This window comes from Littorina saxatilis, linkage group LG9 (genome assembly GCF_037325665.1).
Source record: "Littorina saxatilis isolate snail1 linkage group LG9, US_GU_Lsax_2.0, whole genome shotgun sequence".
Taxonomy (NCBI): Eukaryota; Metazoa; Mollusca; class Gastropoda; order Littorinimorpha; family Littorinidae; genus Littorina; species Littorina saxatilis.
The window spans coordinates 60,784,418-60,804,476 of NC_090253.1; the positions used below are offsets into that span (position 1 = coordinate 60,784,418).

General features: G+C 41.7%; 1 protein-coding gene across 2 annotated transcripts in view; it reads right to left on the bottom strand.

Annotated features, from left to right (window-relative positions):
* Window positions 1-1,467: 1,467 nt before the first annotated feature.
* The window catches only part of LOC138976708 (protein PALS2-like), a 501,736-nt gene continuing 483,144 nt past the window's right edge, over window positions 1,468-20,059 (bottom strand). For both annotated transcript variants that reach the window (XM_070349578.1, XM_070349579.1), the window contains exons 11-15: window positions 19,180-19,338; window positions 16,638-16,840; window positions 14,536-14,670; window positions 10,787-10,822; window positions 1,468-8,262 (exon numbers count right to left, since the gene is read on the bottom strand). In XM_070349578.1, the coding sequence (XP_070205679.1) occupies window positions 8,086-8,262; window positions 10,787-10,822; window positions 14,536-14,670; window positions 16,638-16,840; window positions 19,180-19,338 (710 nt within the window). In that variant the 3' untranslated portion in view covers window positions 1,468-8,085. The remainder of the gene's footprint in view (window positions 8,263-10,786; window positions 10,823-14,535; window positions 14,671-16,637; window positions 16,841-19,179; window positions 19,339-20,059) is intronic.

A 20,059-nucleotide genomic window follows, 5' to 3' on the forward strand; every position in this document is an offset into this window, starting at 1 on the left:
CAGCAACGGAGTCGCGCTACCCAGGTGTCTGCGTGTTTAGGTGTATTCAGCCACCTGCACTTATGGCAGAATGACCAAGGTCTTTTACGTGCCATTGTGATGACACGGGGGTGGGACATGGCTTCCGTCTCTGGGTCTGCACATAAAGTTGACCCGTGTCCGTCCCGGCCCGAATTCGAACCTGCGACCTTCCGATCACAAGTCCAGTGCTCTACCAACTGAGGAGGAGCACAGTGAAACCTAGCTATAAGTTCCCATTTAAAACCTTCACAATTCTGAGAAAATCACATCTTAACAAGAAGAGCAAACGCTCGATCGAGTCACTTTCGCAGTTCTGAATATTATATGGACAGGAAGAAATTGCTATTCACAACACAATGAGTCACGTTCACATAAAATTTGAGCCCGGTCACTTTTATAGTTTCCGAGAAAAGCCCAACGTTAAGTTGTGTGTTGCCGAACAGAAAAGGCTAGTTATCTCCCTTGTTTTTCTGATAACGTTCGTAAAAGGCTACAGATGTAAATACTTTGATGTAAAGAATAATCCTACAAAGTTTCAATCACATCCTATGAACTTTGTCAAAGATATAAAATGTCTAATTTTTCCTTTGACGCTGACCTGTGACCTTGAAAAAGGTCAAAGGTCAACGAAACCATCGTTAAAGTGTAGAGGTCATTGGAGGTCACGACTAAACAAAATATGAGCCCGATCGCTTTGATAGTTTCTGAGAAAAGATATAAAATGTCTAATTTTTCCTTTGACGCTGACCTGTGACCTTGAAAAAGGTCAAAGGTCAACGAAACCATCGTTAAAGTGTAGAGGTCATTGGAGGTCACGACTAAACAAAATATGAGCCCGATCGCTTTGATAGTTTCCGAGAAAAGTCCAACGTTAAGGTGGTGTCTACGGACGGCCGGCCGGCCGGACGGCCGGCCGGACAGACTAACACTGACCGATTACATAGAGTCACTTTTTCTCAAGTGACTCAAAAATGAGGGAGCCTTAAAATGGGGGTAAATTAAATTAACAACAATTATGAACAGAAAATGGGAGAAAACAGGGTCTTGTAAATTAACTAAGGTTATGAAGAGAAATCTGAAAAACGGTCTTAAAAATGAGGGAGTCTTAAAATGGGGGTAAATTAACAACAATTATGAACAGAAAATGGGAGAAAACAGGGTCTTGTAAATTAACCAAGGTTATGAAGAGAAATCTGAAAAACGGTCTTAAAAAGGAGGGAGTCTTAAAATGGGGGTAAATTAACCAAATTTATAAATAGAAAATCAGAGAAAACACTGGGTCTTAAAAAGGAGGTAGTCTTAAATGGTGTTCTCCACTGTACAAAAGCTAGTCCCCTCCTGACCAAATGGCCACATGTAAGAAAGGCACAAGATGTCTGCGATATGTTTTCAAGATCTTCTTCTTCTTCTGCGTTCGTGGGCTGAAACTCCCACGTACACTCGTGGTTTATTTTGCACGAGTGGAATTTTACGTGTATGACCGTTTTTTACCCCGCCATTTAGGCAGCCATACGCCGTTTTCGGAGGAAGCATGCTGGGTATTTTCGTGTTTCTATAACCCACCGAACTCTGACATGGATTACAGGATCTTTTTCGTGCGCACTTGGTCTTGTGCTTGCGCGTGTACACACGGGGGTGTTCGGACACCGAGGAGAGTCTGCACACAAAGTTGACTCTGAGAAATAAATATCTCGCCGAACGTGGGGACGAACTCACGCTGACAGCGGCCAACTGGATACAAATCCAGCGCGCTACCGACTGAGCTACATCCCCGCCCCTGTTTTCAAGATGATTTTAAAGACACAGTGCTCCCCATATAAACAATAGACGATGTTCGGAAATAACTTTTGCTGGGAGAAAATAAGAGGGCAAACAAACCCATGTGACATTGTACGCCAATCACTACTAGCGAGCAGCGTGTTGTGTTGCTACACATTGTCAGCCAGCACGTGTAAGACACGCAACTCAATAATGATTGGCCTATTTTGTCACGTGGTTTTGTTAGCCCTTGATTTTCCAAGAAAAGACCACCCTTTCCTGCCCATAAAAACTTTCCGGAATTGGTCTGTTCAACTCGCTGTCTCGGGTCAGTCCAGGCATCAACTTGGGATAATACCACCCCTCCACTTAGTCACATACCAAAAATCAACAGACTAGCTGCATTATGTGCACAGTGGGAATTGTTCATTGAATTAACTATGTAACTGACACTTATGTTAATTAATAAAATGTATGTGGAGAAATGGTTTGGCATTTTTGTTGCGAATCAAGAAAGCTTCGTTTCGTACGCGATCCACATTTTGTGACTAGTTTGAATACCCATAATGCAAAGTCACTTCCTTCCTCTACAATCAATTACAGATAACGGTTTGAAACAGCTCTGACATTAATTGGTATGTTTGGAAACAACTCTGATGGGTTTGTGTGGGTTGTGAAAGAGTGAATGTTCTTGCTTTTAGTGAGGCAAACTTTCCCACGTCAAATGATAGGCGAGTCACTAGGGAGGGGTGGTGTGTCTGACACACACAGAGAAGGAGCATGTGTTGAAAGTTTTCCTCACTAAATGGAGGAGTATTCACTCTTTCATAACCCATACATACAAGCCTAACAGAGTATTTCCATAATTTGTCTACCAGCAACATTAATTCATAAGAAATCCCACTATTCATCGTGAGCAGCCAAGCACTTGATTTTTTATATGTGCCTAAATGGAGGGATGGTCTCTTAACCCATGTAGAGGCCTGGACAAATCTCACATGGTGAACTCAACTGTTTAGAACTGCACAGTGCCTTTAACTGGTTGTTGGGTCATGTAGCTGGTAATATAAAAATATTGGACAAGCCCCTGTGTTATTTCCTGTGATGCTTGAAAGTAACGTACACATAAATATTATCAATAATGACATGATAATTATAATCTCCATCAGCAATATAGTTATGTTAATTTTTGTTGCATTAAAATTCTTCTCAAAATAATGTGGAATGACTTTATAACACAATTTGTAGCGACTAAATAAAAAACGCATGGTCTCACTTGCATGGAATGTCAATTTTGCACCACGTACGTCCATCCAAAGTCTATATTCAGAAATACAAGAGGCACCTAGATATAATCATAAGAACAGCATGCATAAACATTACAAGGATATATATCACGCTGGAATGCCTTTATTATGACTTCATTGTGTACAACATACAGTATAGAGGTACAGTGTATGATAAGTAAGCAGACTACATTCCTTGAGGAGCCATTCACTCAACCACATAAATATAAGCACAACAACATGCAGTACAGTGGAACCCCCCTTTTAAGACCTCAAAAAGTCTGAGAAAACAAGGTCTTAACAAGAGGCGAAGCCTTCAAGGCTCACGTAAGAAATCGACAAACAGTAACACAAACTCAATCACTTCGTCACACATACCAGGGCCGGACCAAGTTCGTTTGGGGGGGGGGGGGGGGGGTCCAAAGTCCACATTTTTTTTTTCTCTGAGAGGTACATTGGATGGCCAGGGAAGGGGGGGGTTCCGGAACCCCAGGAACCCCCCCCCCCCCCAGATCCGGCCCTGCATACACACACACACACACACACAGTAAGCGGCATAGGTGACACTGTGCAAGAAAGCGAGACACTAGATCTAGATCTGAATGGCCGATTTCGAAGAAAAAACTAGTCTCGGCCCGCTCGGCAAAATAACAATGACCGAGACTTTCAGTAATTCCTTCGCGTGACGTCTAACCCTCTTACGTCATAATGTGACGTCTTCAAATGTTGTGACGTCTTCAAATGTTAAAGTTTCTACCACAGACATACATACATACATACGCACGCACGCACAGACAGACAAAACTTAGCATCGCATAGGCTACACTTACGTGAGCCAAAAAGGAGGGAGTCTTCAAATGGGGGTAATTTTACAGAGGATATGAACAGAAAGTCTGAGAAAACAAGGTCTTAAAAAGGAGGGAATCTTCTTCTTCTTCTTCAGCGTTCGATGATGGCAGGAGAGAGTCTTAAAAGGGGGGAGGTCCACTGTATTTGGAATGTAACAGTAACAACAATATCTTATTGATTTTGACTTTTTTGTTGACATGGACTACACAATCATTACAATAATTGACAGCTAAAAAAATTTAGTTTCAAGTACAGACAAAAAATGACATGGATTTTGCTATCAAAGAGAGCCATATTAAAAGAGAATGTCGCATTTATTAGACAGCAATTATAATAGTAACAAAGTTTACTTTTCACATAAAAATAATAAAACCGATAAATCGAGTCTAAAAATATTTCTTTCTGCAAACAATGCACAGCATCAACACACAATCACAATGCATAATGTCAATCAGGTGATTAGACAGTATTTTACAAACTTCATTTTTAAAACATCCACTTACTTACAGAATGCAAAGCAAGACAATTATAATTAATAAAATAGAGAAAAAAGAAAACAACGGCAACAGCTAGAGTGTCGCCGCAACATATACATGTAGTTATACCCAAGATCAAACCTAATTAGAAAAAAACTTAATTTGTGAATCCTTGTTTAACTTTGTTCCAATGCAACTATTGATCTCAAACAAATTAACAGCAAAATAAAATAAGAAAGCGTGTGCCACGCACAGTATGTCAACCTTTTTCACTTGAATAGTTGAATTCAGTTTGAAAAGAAATATGGAGTCAAAATTAATACATGTGTACGTTTTAAATATACTGGACTAGTAACCTTGCAAGAGACAGCTAACAGGCAGAATTAATAAAATATATAAAAGTTTTTAAAACAAAAGTAAAGAAAGTTAAAAACAAAATTTTTTTTAATTTAAAGGCAGAATTAGCCAGTGCTTTACCGAACTATCTCAGCGTGGTGTAAAATGAAACCTTTCATTCAGTACTTAAGTCTAAACCATGTGCAAGGGATATAAAATAACTTTGAAAGAAAAACAGAATGCACAGGAGCTGATCAAGTTTAAAACAATGAAGGGGTAATAAAGTAATCAATAAAATCAAAATACTGACAGCAATGGACAAAAGCGCAGTGCATTTTCCTAATGCTATATGTAATACAGAAATAACCATACATACGCCACGATGAACATAAATTCTTTCTGTCCACCCCCCCCCCCCTTTTTTTTTCAATCTCCAAGGCAACAGCAATAGATTTGTGTCTTTTAATTCTATCCTTTTTGAAGGTAAGGGGTGGGGTGAGTCAAATCTGAAAAAAGTGATTGAAGCCAATTCCTAAACATAACATAAAGGATAACTGGAATGTGAAAAGAAACATCCAACGTTCAAATAGTACATCTCACAACACCATTTATTTATATCCAACGTTGAAAATGTACATCTTACACCATGTGTGAGTGTATGTGTATGTGTGCGTGTTTGTATGTATGTGTGTGTGCCTGTCTGCGTGTGTGTGTGCGTGTGTGTGTGAAATGTGTATCTGTGTGTCTGTGTGTATCTGTGCATGTGTGTGGTGATAGCATGTGTGTGTGTATGCACACGCGTATGTGCGTGCGCACGCGTGTGTTTGTTTGTGACTGCATGGATTTAAACGATGAATTTGCTTTTGTACTCCTGTTCTTTTTGTGTCTTAATGATTGTATTTTGGTTTTGTACATGTGTATAATAATGTCATTGTAAAGCGCTTGAAGCTTTTAGGTAAGCGCTCTATAAATTTCCATTATTATTATTATTTATGTATATCCAACGTTCAAATAGTGCATCTTACAACACCATTTATTTATATCCAACGTTCAAATAGTGCATCTTACAACACCATTTATTTATATCCAACGTTCAAATAGTGCATCTTACAACACCATTTATTTATATCCAACGTTGAAAATAGTACATCTTACAACACCATTTATCTTATATATCCAACAATGAAAATGTACATCTTACACCATTTATTCAAACCCAACGTCATCAATCAGCTCATTATCGCAAATCTACTTCGTTGATAACAACCAACATGTTACAACCATCACAGAAGCATTACATTTAATTGCATAGTACATAATTTAATATGTATACAAATAAGGCTCAGAGCAATCGTGTACACAGACAATAAACAGTACATTACTCAAACAGTGGAACCTCTCTGTAAGACCTCCCAAAGTGTGAGAAAGTCAGCTAGGTCTTAAAAAGATGGTTCCTCTGTATATCATGTTTTACAAAGCTCAACAGAAAAAGCTGTATACTGATAGTGATATGTTCCCATTAAAATAAAAACATGCAACAAAATGTGTTCTAGCAACAACACAAAAAGACAAAAACATCATTTTTAACAAGGGAGTTGGAATATTCAGCATTCCTCCATGTGAATAATTGTCAAAGATATGATATGAACTTATAAAGCATGCTTCCTACACAACCCAAACTGTATCAGTTTTCCAGAAATGCTGTCACCTAAATCCTCACCCTTCTAAAGGCAATGTGGGAAACACACCAGGAGCCATACCTACTGACCCGTTCACTATGTAACTCTCTCTCTCTCTGTGTCATTCTCTCTCTCTGTGTCATTCTCTGTGTCATTCTCTGTCTCTGTCTCTCTCTGTCTCTCTGTCTCTCTCTCTCTCTCTTTCTCTCATAACAAATAATATTGGGTCACTGATGGCGTGATGCTCTAAAATTCTCTCGGGGGTTTAAACAAAAAATTTGTGTTTTCCGAAAGATGTGAAATATTCTGATCCCCTCACTGTGAATGAATCGAGCCAACCACTGGTAGCCTGTGACGCAGTAGTTTTGGACAGCTCACAGAAAGCACCTACAAGTCGTGTGCTGATAACTGCATAGCAAAGGTAACAACCTATCATCTCAAAACAAAGGACGGCCTCAGAAGGTTGCTATAAAAGTGCACAAGACTTGCATCCAGCTCAAAGTACCGACACAATGGTACCTGGCAGAAGAGGACACACTTGGGACCAGTGGAAAGTGTCCCTAAAATGCAGGTGTCCTTCCATGGCAGGAAAACGTTGGCAGCATTAACAGACCACTCAACAGATCAAAGTAAGTTGTCAATAGACAATGTTTGAAAATAACTGTCAAGTTTTCATGGGTTGTGGAAGACTTGCCTTCCCTAATGTTTCAATAGCAGGGGTGGGACGCTCATGTCATGAACAAAGAGGAAATCCATTTTTTCTAGGGGGGTTCGGGGGCATGCTCCCCCACATTTTTTTTAAATGGTACATTAAAATCTGTATAATCTGGTGCATTCTGAGACTAAAATTCAACTTGTTTGGATCAGGTAAAAAAAAAGACATTCTCCTCCCCCCCCCCCCCCCCCCCCATACAAACAACAACAACAAAATTCACACAACAATGGTAACATTGTAATGGTGCATACTTACGTATTGAACCATGTCTCCATAATCCAATGCTGGCAATAGTACGATTCAATGCATTGAATCACGAAATGACTATTAGTAGTCAGGAATTTTCAGTCAGCACAATTTAACTCTCAAGCCTCCAGTGTTCTGTTCCATCTTCACTTCTCTCCATATCATGACAAGTTATGGATACTGTGATGAAATGGGAAGCGGAAAAATAGATTACTCCAGCGGAATTCGTAAGTTGTGTCCGCGGAAATCCGCGGATAAGTCCCACCCCTGCAATAGAAACACTGTTGCGGGCTTACATAGCATAGTAAGCTTTCCTCAGTGTTTCTATGGAAACAGGAAAAACATGGGAAAATAACTGTTACACAACCCATAAACACCAAACAGTTATTTCCCAAATGTGTTTATTATTCAGAGGCATCCTTTTACCTGTGCTGCCTCGCATTCTCACTAACCTTATACCTGTGATGTCAGGACGTCAGCCCTAAAACAAGCCAAAAGTGTCCCCATAGTAAAGGTGTCCTTTCAGGTCCTTTCAGGTGTCCCTTCATGTCAGACATTCTGGTCAAGTTGACAGATCAAAGGGCAACAACAGGGGTCCTTTATTGCCAGGTGGTCTCGGTTCGGAGGGATCCCAATATCAGGTACCACCGTACGTTGCTTTTTCTGCATTTTGCATCCCAAAGTTGAGTGCAAAATGTCCATGTGCGCAGCTAGTGTTTTCACTGGTTCCACTCCACGGGAACCCACTTTGCGTTGCGGTGCAGTTTGCTCATCATGTTCTTCAGGTAGTCGTAGGTGGTGTTGAAGTCGTCGTTGACGATGGTTTCGTCAAAGTAACCCCTGTACACCTTCTCGATCAGCCGGCTCTCCTTCACCGACTCAATGCACTGCTCCTCCTGTTGAGGAACAAGTCAATGATTACTTTTTTTTTCTTCTTCTTCTTCTTTTGCCCCGTCCCTGCTCTACCCATATCTGAATTTTGTTCCGCTGCCAGACTTGTCGATTTTACAGACGCTCCAGGGGGGATGTCGGGTCGCTGCGGTAGGCTACCCTCGGAAGATGACACTGCATTTCTGCTGAGTCACTTCGACGGTGTTCAGTAGTGGGTCTGTCCCGAGCTAACGGACGCAGCCCACTACCTACTATGCCCCCTACTAACGACATTGACTGTTAAGTCACGGAGCCAGACTGAGTGAGCGTCCCCTCAGAGAGCAGACCGCCACCACGTTCCTCCGTCGACTCCCCAGAGCGTCACACGTTGAAGACTGACAAATAATTACTTTCTTCAATCCTACGGTCATCAATTATTTACTAAGAGGGCCGTCACACCGAACGATTTTCCTAAAAATTTGCCCGGTCACACGATGGAATTTTTGCATAATAATTATGATCGAGCTACGATTCACTCGCAAGCGATGCAGTTGTGGCTTGGGGTGTTAGAACCTGGTCTTGCCCTTTTCAATTCAGTTGAAAGTCAAAATCAATCAAAAACTGCCATTGTGGCCTTCACAATGTGACTTGAGAAAATGGCGGACAACAGCGAACATCGTCTCTTTGTCAATCCAAAACTTTCTGAAAGCACAGTTCTTTACCCAAATACAAAGGAAACATTTTTGGTGTGTACTACGGTAGAGAACTAAGTGTAGACAAACATAACATACAAAGTAGAAAGCCATCATTTCACAAAAGGAATGCTTCTGGTATATTATTTTCAATCGATAACAAATCAAGTACATACAGAATGTAATTCTAATTTGGTGAAAACTGAAAGTGAAAGTTCTTTCTTCCTACACTAGCTTAATCTTCACTATCCAATTGATATTATCACCGCCAAAAAGCCACCTTCATTAGCTTAATCTTCACTATCCAATTGATATTATCACCGCCACAAAGCCACCTTCATTAGCTTAATCTTCACTATCCAATTGATATCATCACCGCCACAAAGCCACCTTCATTAGCTTAATCTTCACTATCCAATTGATATCATCACTGCCACAAAGCCACCTTCATTAGCTTAATCTTCACTATCCAATTGATATCACCGCCACAAAGCCACCTTCATTGGCCAAATCTTCACTATCCAATTGATATCATCACCGCCACAAAGCCACCTTCACTGGCTTAATCTTCACTATCCAATTGATATCATCACTGCCACAAAGCCACCTTCACTGGCTTAATCTTCACTATCCAATTGATATCATCACCGCCACAAAGCCACCTTCATTGGCTTAATCTTCACTATCCAATTGATATCATCACTGCCACAAAGCCACCTTCATTAGCTTAATATTCACTATCCAATTGATATCATCACCGCCACAAAGCCACCTTCATTAGCTTAATCTTCACTATCCAATTGATATCATCACTGCCACAAAGCCACCTTCACTGGCTTAATCTTCACTATCCAATTGATATCATCACCACCACAAAGCCACCTTCATTAGCTTAATCTTCACTATCCAATTGATATCATCACCGCCACAAAGCCACCTTCACTGGCTTAATCTTCACTATCCAATTGATATCATCACCGCCACAAAGCCACCTTCATTAGCTTAATCTTCACTATCCAATTGATATTATCACCGCCACAAAGCCACCTTCATTAGCTTAATCTTCACTATCCAATTGATATCATCACCGCCACAAAGCCACCTTCATTAGCTTAATCTTCACTATCCAATTGATATCATCACTGCCACAAAGCCACCTTCATTAGCATTAATCTTCACTATCCAATTGATATCATCACTGCCACAAAGCCACCTTCACTGGCTTAATCTTCACTATCCAATTGATATCATCACTGCCACAAAGCCACCTTCATTGGCCAAATCTTCACTATCCAATTGATATCATCACCGCCACAAAGCCACCTTCATTAGCTTAATCTTCACTATCCAATTGATATCATCACCACCACAAAGCCACCTTCATTAGCTTAATCTTCACTATCCAATTGATATCATCACTGCCACAAAGCCACCTTCATTAGCTTAATCTTCACTATCCAATTGATATCACCGCCACAAAGCCACCTTCATTAGCTTAATCTTCACTATCCAATTGATATCATCACCGCCACAAAGCCACCTTCACTGGCTTAATCTTCACTATCCAATTGATATCATCACCGCCACAAAGCCACCTTCACTGGCTTAATCTTCACTATCCAATTGATATCATCACTGCCACAAAGCCAGTCCCTCTGTATTACATTTCTTTTTGCCATACTAACAGATTACATCATACGCAAAAAAAAATTAAAAATAAAAAATAAGTATGCCACTGCCAGAATAAAAACAATGACAAGAAAGAGTGGAAGGAAAGTACAGTTTATTCTTCATGGACTGGTGAGAACTTCTATGAGGAATATAGAGCAAGTCAAAATCTATAATGCACTGTACTTACCAAAAATAACGCACTAGAGTCATCAGGTTTAGAGTTCTGCAACAAAATAAACAGAGTTTGTAATGACATTAAATGAAGGTTCATTAACACAAAGAGGACAAGAAGCATGCGCATTGGGCGCGCACAGCTGTTCCAAGCTTTTGTTTTAGTGTGAGTTAAAAATAGCCCAGCAGAGGGAATAGTTTGGCTACCAACAGCTGCAGCCAGCACACTGTTAAGCTCGCTTGCCTGTTATACCCAACTGCTTCCGTGCTATACTGGGAGATTGGCCTTCTCAGTGAATAGTACTGAGGCTGTTGTCTTATCTCTGCTGTGAGGAAAGGATGGGTCCTAAAAATAGCCTGCAGCTAAAGTAGCAGAAATCATAGACCATTTATCCTGGACCGCCAACGAGCTCTCTCTCCGCTCTTTCTCTCTATTACGAGGTAGCGGCCCCTCGCATTTAGGAACGAAGAGAGGTACAGAAAAGCGTGCTATCCTTCTCAGCGCAACTACTACCCCGCTCTTCTTGGCCTTTCAGAAATCAGGGGGATGTCATATCCGGTGTCGATTGTAAACATGGACGAAGTTGCCGAGGTAAGTTCTGAAAATGCTAAAATAAACTCAGCTAAAGTGCATATGGAACATGTTTTTCGATGAGTTTTGTTAAGTTTAGTTTGGAGTTTTGAAAAATCCAGTTCATTGTCACCTCCCATTGTCACAAATAACTGGAGCGTGCTTTCTTTTCACTGTCTTTCAAACCGGACGCTAAGCGCACCTGTGAAAGTCGAGCGTCGTAACCTCGAAGGGTCACGTGACGAGTTGGCGGTCCAGGCTATTTGGTCTATGCAGAAATGAAGCCCTAGGAACAGCCGTGGGTGGGACTGAAAAATGTCATGAATCCTGAAGAATTTTAAGGGGTCCGGGGTCTAAGGTGTGAGAGGATTGCCCTTATACGCTGAAGGATTTGTATAATTAACTAACAAAAAAACGTCACCACGGACATTACGAATCCGGATTTCCGGAATATACCGGAAGAATCCCACCCATGAAGATGTATGTTTTTCACTAAGACAGTTAAAATCAGACCTGTTTACCCTAAACCCGAGGCAAGAGTACTTTCCCAAAAAGTTGAGTGTATTTTTCAAAAAGTTGGTGTACTTTGCAAGCAAAGCCATGTGGGCTAGGGAAAATGTACGCGTGGGTGCAAACGTGTTTGTGTAAGAATAGCATGTCTTGTGAACACCTTCAGAATTTAACTCCTTCCAATACAACAGGGATAAAACAATTTTATTTACCTGTCATGTCAGTTTATATCATTATAACCAGTGTCTTCCAAACAGATTGATAATGAAAAGATGAAGTTCGTGAAATAACAACTGCGGTTGACAGTGGCAAGTTCATTTTTACAATCATCTCAGAACACATTCAGCATGGAGTCGGACTACAGCCTTTTCTTCTGGCAGGATTTGCTTTGCGGGAATGAACTTCATAATTCCTTGGCAGCTTTCAGCGGATTTCTTTGCAGCAACCTTGTCCAGGTGAGTTTTGGAAATGCAGTGTCGTTCGATGTCATACTTCCCAGCATGGGCAACAGAGAAATCTGATTTACAATACTTGCAGTGTGCATGACTTATTCCCATAGTAGACTCCACAATTCCTGGCTCTTTCTTATATTTCTCCAAGAAAATCTGCTGCTTCTGCTGTTTAGATTTGGTACAGTCATCCGAAAGTGGCACATTTTTCCGCTTCATTTTGCCACGATTGTCCAGACGATCGCACGTGCCAACAACTGAACAAGGTTTCCACAGCTGAAGACTCGCTGTCATGGTTATCTCCCTTCGACCGAAACCGGTATCAGTTGTACCATCCTGTAATCAGCACACCAACACCGGAAAACGTATTCTAGATTTTTCTTGGGCGTATTTTGGGCGTGTGTCGCGTATTTGCGTACCGATAATAATTTGGCGTACAAAATACGCCCAAATGGTACTGGTATGACGGGCACTGTGGCGTGGTGGTAAGACATCGGCCTCTTAATCGGAAGGTCGAGGGTTCGAATCCCGGCCGCGGCCGCATGGTGGGTTAAGTGTGGAGATTTTTCCGATCTCCCAGGTCAACTTATGTGCAGACCTGCCAGTGCCGTATCCCCCTTCGTGTGTACACGCAAAGCACACGACTGAGTGCGCACGGAAAAGATTATATAATCCATGTCAGAGTTCGGTGGGTTATAGAAACACAAAAATACCCAGCAAGCTTCCTCCGAAAGCGGCGTATGGCTGCCTTAATGGCGGGGTAAAAACGGTCATACACGTAAAATTTCACTCGTGCAAAAACACGAGTGTACGTGGGAGTTTCAGCCCACGAACGCAGAAGAAGAAGAAGAAGTACTAGTAAACAGGTCTGTACAATCTTGACAGTCTACATTTGAAGTGGACGAACAAAACACATAACATTTTGCATCATTATCATCTAATAATAATAATTTGCTTTATTGTTATTTGTCTATCGAGCATCTGTAAATATCACTCAGGGATGGCCAAATTGTCCGCCCGATCGCCAGGGGCGAGTAAGAAATCCGCCGGGCTAGTTAAAACCGCCTGGCAGCTCGCTTGGCTGGCCGGTGAAAACGAGTTTTAAAGCCATATAACACTGCAGATGCAGGGACTTCTCTCGTTGGCAAAACCACCGCCACGTTCTAGTGAAACGAAAACGAGGCTCCTGTTGTATCACCGCTATTTTAAGTGTGTAAAGAAATCTGACACTCATAATTTGTTGTGTGGTATGTACCGGGCCAGCAAAATTTCTGACGGGCTAGTGACTTCCTTGAAATTTACTCGCCCGGCTGGCCAGTAAAAATTTTGAGATTTAGCCATCCCTGTCAGTCAGTAGACCGAGATTCAAGTGAATGCTTTGTTATGTCACTTAAATGTTCCACAACTTGCTATTCAAGTGGTTTTTTTTGATTTTCCAAAGTTAGTAGTCAGGTACCAAAAAAACTCACGAAGGGGGTTAAGTCACTAGCAGGTCTGCACATAAGTTGACCTGGGAGATCGAAAAAATCTCCACTCCTAACCCACCAGGCGACAGCGACCGGGATTCGAACTGACGACCTTCCGATTAGGAGGCCGACGTCTTAATTACCACCACGCCACGGCGCCGGGCCGTCATAGGTCTTACAAAAGGGAGGGGGTCTAAAAATAAAGTGGGAAAGGGGAGCATCGTATGTTCTTATCACATTCATTCGCTGGGTCTTGACTGAAATACAAGCCATATAACAACAAGCACTGGTGTTGAAAGCTAAATGTATGTCCTGTGCAAACCTCTGTGGAATTTCACTGGAACCCCCTTTTAAGACCTAAACAAATCTAAGGAAATGAGGTATTAAGGAGGATCGAGGGGTCTTAAAATGGAGGTACATTGACAGAGAGGTTCTGAACAAAAAGTCTAAAAAAAACAAGGTCTTAAAACTGGGGGCTTAACTGTATCAGGCGAATTCAACGTATTCCTCATTTCTCATCCTGCTACTGCACTGGTTTACTGGTTGTGTCTGCAGCTTGTGCTGTTCGTACATCACACACACACACACACACACACACACACACACACACGAGGCACACACACACACACACACACACACACACACACACACACACACACACACATACACACGAGGCACACACACACACACACACACACACGGCACACACACACACACACACACACACACACACACACACACACACACACACACACTCTCTCTCACTCACCCTACTGCCGCGCCGTTTTGCTGGTTGTGTCTCCAGCTTGTGCTGTTCGTACATAACCTTCATGGCCTCCACACTGGGCGCCGCGATAAACACCACGTACGGCTGGAAGTCCGGCGCCTTGATCATCTTCAGTGCCTGCACAACAACAACAACAACACTAACCATACAGCAAAATAAAAGTCTATCAACAGCACGTTTGTTTGTTTGTTTGTTTGCTTAACGCCCAGCCGACCACGAAGGGCCATATCAGGGCGGTGCTGCTTTGACATATAACGTGCGCCACACACAAGACAGAAGTCGCAGCACAGGCTTCATGTCTCACCCAGTCACATTATTCTGACACCGGACCAACCAGTCCTAACACTAACCCCATAATGCCAGACGCCAGGCGGAGCAGCCACTAGATTGCCAATTTTAAAGTCTTTGGTATGACCCGGCCGGGGTTCGAACCCACGACCTCCCGATCACGGGGCGGACGCCTTACCACTAGGCCAACCGTGCCGGTCAACAGCACGTAGGGCTGGAAGTCACAAGACTTGATCATCTTCAGTGACGGGTGCAGTGGCGTGGTGGTAAGACGTCGGCCTCCAAATCGGGAGGTCGTGAGTTCGAATCCCGGTCGCTGCTGCCTGGTGGGTTTAGAGTGGAGATTTTTCCGATCTCCCAGGTCAACTTATGTGCAGACCTGCTAGTGACTTCACCTCCTTCGTGTGTACACGCAAGCACAAGACCAAGTCCTGTAATCCATGTCATAGTTCGGTGGGTTATAGAAACACGAAAATACCCAGCATGCCTCCCCCCAAATCGGCGTATGCTGCCTGAATGGCGGGGTAAAAAAAGGTCATACACGTAAAAATCCACTCGTGCTAAAAACATGAGTCAACGTGAGAGTCTAAGCCCATGAACAAAGAAGAAGAAGAAGAAGAAGATCATCTTCAGTGCCGGTAACATGCATATAGCAATAGGGATACCAGTCAATAAAATTCTTTAACATCAATGTTGTTTGGTGTCCATGGTGGCCAAAACAAATTTCAAAATGGCGAAACTCTGCCGTCATTAATTTCAGCAGAATTGGTCAATTTTCCCTCATTGGAGAAAGGCAAGGGTTCACACATATGCACACAGGCACAAAAAAACGCACATACACACCTGCACACACACACACACACACACACACAAATGCAGTAATACCCCCCCACACACACACACACACACACAAACAAAACACATGCAAACGCATGTACACACACACAAATTCAGCAATACTCCCCCCACACACACACACAAAACACACACCCCCATACACACAAATGCAGCAATACTCAATTTGGGACTAACAGCCATAGCACAGACACGCCTAGTCTTAATGATTCTAATGGGGTCTATGTCGACCAAAAGAGTGGGATTCCCTGTAGGTCGAGTTCGTGTAGGTGGATTCCCTGTATACCTAAGACTTTAAAATTGGCAATCTAGTATACAGGGAATCCCACAGGGTGCAGTTTTTCAATAAAACTTGCAAACCATACTCGAATTTCTAAGAAATATCAAAAAAAGATCGAAAAACATCAAATTCTAACGATGTCGCTAAAGCATCACGTGACTTTCATTGATATTAGCGAAACGCTACAGGAACTACACCCTGTGGTATTCCCTGTATACAAGATTGCCAATTTTAAAGTCTTAGGTATACAGGGAATCCACCTACAGGAACTCCACCTACAGTGAATCCCATTCTTTTGGTCGACATAGACCCCAACAGCCTTAATGATAGCACACACGCTACTGAACTGGATTCCATTCAACTCATCAGTTTTTCCTATCCAAAACTGTGTATACACAAACAGAAACCTTAACACACACACACACAAACACACAAATGCAGCAATACTCAAGTTGGAACTTACAGCCATAGCACAGACACGCCTATAGTCTGTGTTTGTGTGTAAACATGACAGTACATAACAGTACATACACTGCAACCAAATTCATGACCGACCGAAAACTCAAACCCCCATTAAGACCCCCCCCCCCCCCCCCCCTTTTTACGACCTAATTTTCAAGGTTTTTCCAAAGTGGTAAATAGTGTGTTCTACTGTACTCACATTAGGACTGACGGCCATGACACAGACTCGACCAGTCTTGATGATGGCACGCACGGTACTGAACTTGATTCCGTACAGCTCTCCGTCATACTCTCCGTAGTCCAGGAACTTTCCCTCGTGAATATCTTTCTCCATGGTCTCTCGGTCGGTGAAGAAATAGCCGTGTCCGTCCACATCTCTATCTCCCATCGGCTTGGTGGTGTCTGTAAAAAAGAACAAGTCGCGTAAGGCGAAAATACAACATTTAGTCAAGTAGCTGTCAAACTCACAGAATGAAACTGAACGCAATGCAACGCAGCAAGACCGTATACTCGTAGCATCGTCAGTCCACCGCGCACGGCAAAGGCAGTGAAATTGACAAGAAGAGCGGGGTAGTACTTGCGCTGAGAAGGATAGCACGCTTTTCTGTACCTCTCTTCGTTTTAACTTTCTGAGCGTGTTTTTAATCCAAACATATCATATCTATATGTTTTTGGAATCAGGAACCGACAAGGAATAAGATGAAGGTGTTTTTAAATTGATTTGGACAATTTAATTTTGATAATAATTTTTATATTTTTAATTTTCAGAGCTTGTTTTTAATCCAAATATAACATATTTATATGTTTTTGGAATCAGCAAATGATAAAGAATAAGATGTACGTAAATTTGGATAGTTTTATAAAAAAAATATTTTTGTTACAATTTTCAGATTTTTAATGACCAAACTCACTCATTAGTTTCCACCAAGCTGAAATGCAATACCAAACCCCGGCCTTCGTCGAAGATTACTTGACCAAAATTTCAACCAATTTGGTTGAAAAATGAGAGCGTGACAGTGCCGCCTCAACTTTCACGAAAAGCCGGATATGACGTCATCAAAGACATTTATTGAAAAAATGAAAAAAAAACTATGGGGATTTCATACCCAGGAACTCTCATGTCAAATTTCATAAAGATCGGTCCAGTAGTTTAGTCTGAATCGCTCTACACACACACAGACAGACAGACACACACACATACACCACGACCCTCGTCTCGATTCCCCCCTCTACGTTAAAACATTTAGTCAAAACTTGACTAAATGTAAAAAGACAGAAATTATAAGGCCCCCAAAAAAGGTCTGATAAACAAAGGGAAATAAGCGCTCTAAATGCTTACAACATGTGTGATAGAGTAAGTGAGAGTTATGCGGAAACAGTCTCCTGCCACCTGAAAAAATAACAGGCATTGAAAATGAAAATTCAAAAAAAGAAAAAGAAGTTTTGTTTCTGATGACAAGGCCAAAAACATTAGGGTCTGTAAGTCAGTTACTATTTTTTAGGTGGTGGAGTGTGTGTGTGTGGGGGGGGGGGGGGGGGGGCGGGTTGTTCACATGTGCATGCAGGGGATATAGCTCAGTCGGTAGCGCGCTGGATTTGTATTCAGTTGGCCGCTGTCAGCGTGAGTTCGATCCCAGGTTCGGCGGAAATTTATTTCAGAGTCAACTTTGTGTGCAGACTCTCTTCGGTGTCCGAACTCCCCCCCCCCCCCCCCCCGTGTACACTACATTGGGTGTGCACGTTAAAGATCCCACGATTGACAAAAGGGTCTTTCCTGGCAAAATTGCTTAGGCACAGTTAATAATTGTCTACCTATACCCGTGTGACTTGGAATAATAGGCCGTGAAAGGTAAATATGCGCCGAAATGGCTGCAATTACTGGCCGTATAAAATTTCATCTCACACGGCATCACTGCAGAGCGCCTAGAACTGTACCCACGGAATATGCGCGATATAAGCGTCATTGATTGATTGATTGATTGATTGATTGATTGATTGATTGATTTAGTAGCCAAAAATCATCCGGATATTGGGGAAGAGTAACTTTCCTTGTTAAATCTGCAAAATCAAGTTGGTTTTTTACACCCCCGGTATAGGGGTGTGTATAGGATTCGGTCGATGTGTTTGTTTGTTTGTGTTCGCATATAGATCTCAAGAATGAACGGACCGATCGTCACCAAACTTGGTGAACAGGTTCTATACATTCCTGAGACGGTCCTTACAAAAATTGGGACCAGTCAAACACACGGTTAGGGAGTTATTGGTGGATTAAGATTCTACAAGGACTTATAGAGGGACATATTAATGGTCAAAGGGAAATAACCTTCTCAGTTGGTGGCAGTGAGAATGGTAAGGGCGGGGGTGTTTTTCCTACCTCGGAGGAATTAATTTCTTGTTTTTTTTCAGTTCTTTTTTTTTTCTTTTTTTTCAAAGGGTAAAAAAAAAAGGGTTGGAAGGAAAAATATAGGGTAGGTTGGGGAATAGGAAACATTGAATCGTTTTTGCTTGGCCTTAATAATTTAAAACAAAGTTAATGTACACAACTGTTGAAAGAGGACACTGTGACTAAAATAACTGGGTTTTTGATGGGATTTGGAAGAGCTGTATTCCTGTTTATTGCAACATCCCATAAAATAAGTTATTTTCACAGTCCAAGTGTATTCTTTCAATAATCACACCAAGAATAAATAGACGACAAAATTGTAAACCTATAACAGGTATGGTAAAAAAGGAAATCTCACAAGGTATGGCAGCCTGGAACCGTCGTGGGTTTTCCTCGACAAGTTTGGCAATCAGCGATCGCTTCCCGGTCTTCTTGGCCCCGACAAGGGCCAGTACCCTGGTGTGATAGTTGGTCAGAGTTACTTCCTCATACACCTTGATGTCGCATTCATCAAATTCTGCAACAGAATAAAACCCCATTTACAGTTGAACCCCTTTTATTTTTTGAAGGCTTGGTTCGGCTGTAGCTAGTAGCGGGCTTTACATACCTTGAGCCGAACACAATGTTCAGCAGAGCACTGTCTAAAAATGGAAAGTCCAAGTTACAGATTTGAGTTTTCTTACAATTTGGATACATTTTTGAATGAGTAAAGTTATGCAGTCTTGACATGTGAGTGTTCACGTATGTCACACCAAACTTGCTCCAAACAACTTTCTCTTTATTATGCAAATCCAAAAACAAAGAGACTGCCAACGTTCCAAAATTCAGAATCAACAAGAAGAGCAAACGCTCGATCGAGTCACTTTCGCAGTTCTGAATATTATATGAGGCATCAGATGGACAGGAAGAAATTGCTATTCACAACACAATACAGATGTAAATAATTTGATGTAAAGAATAATCCTATAAAGTTTGAATCAAATCCGATGAATAGTTTCAGAGATATGATATTTCAATTTTTTTCCTTCAAGACATACCTGTGACCTTGAAAAAGGTCAAAGGTCACCAAAGCAGACGTCAAAGTGTAGAGGTCACTGGGAGTCACGTTCACATAAAATTTGAGCCCGGTCACTTTTATAGTTTCCGAGAAAAGCCCAACGTTAAGTTGTGTGTTGCCGAACAGAAAAGGCTAGTTATCTCCCTTGTTTTTCTGATAACGTTCGTAAAAGGCTACAGAT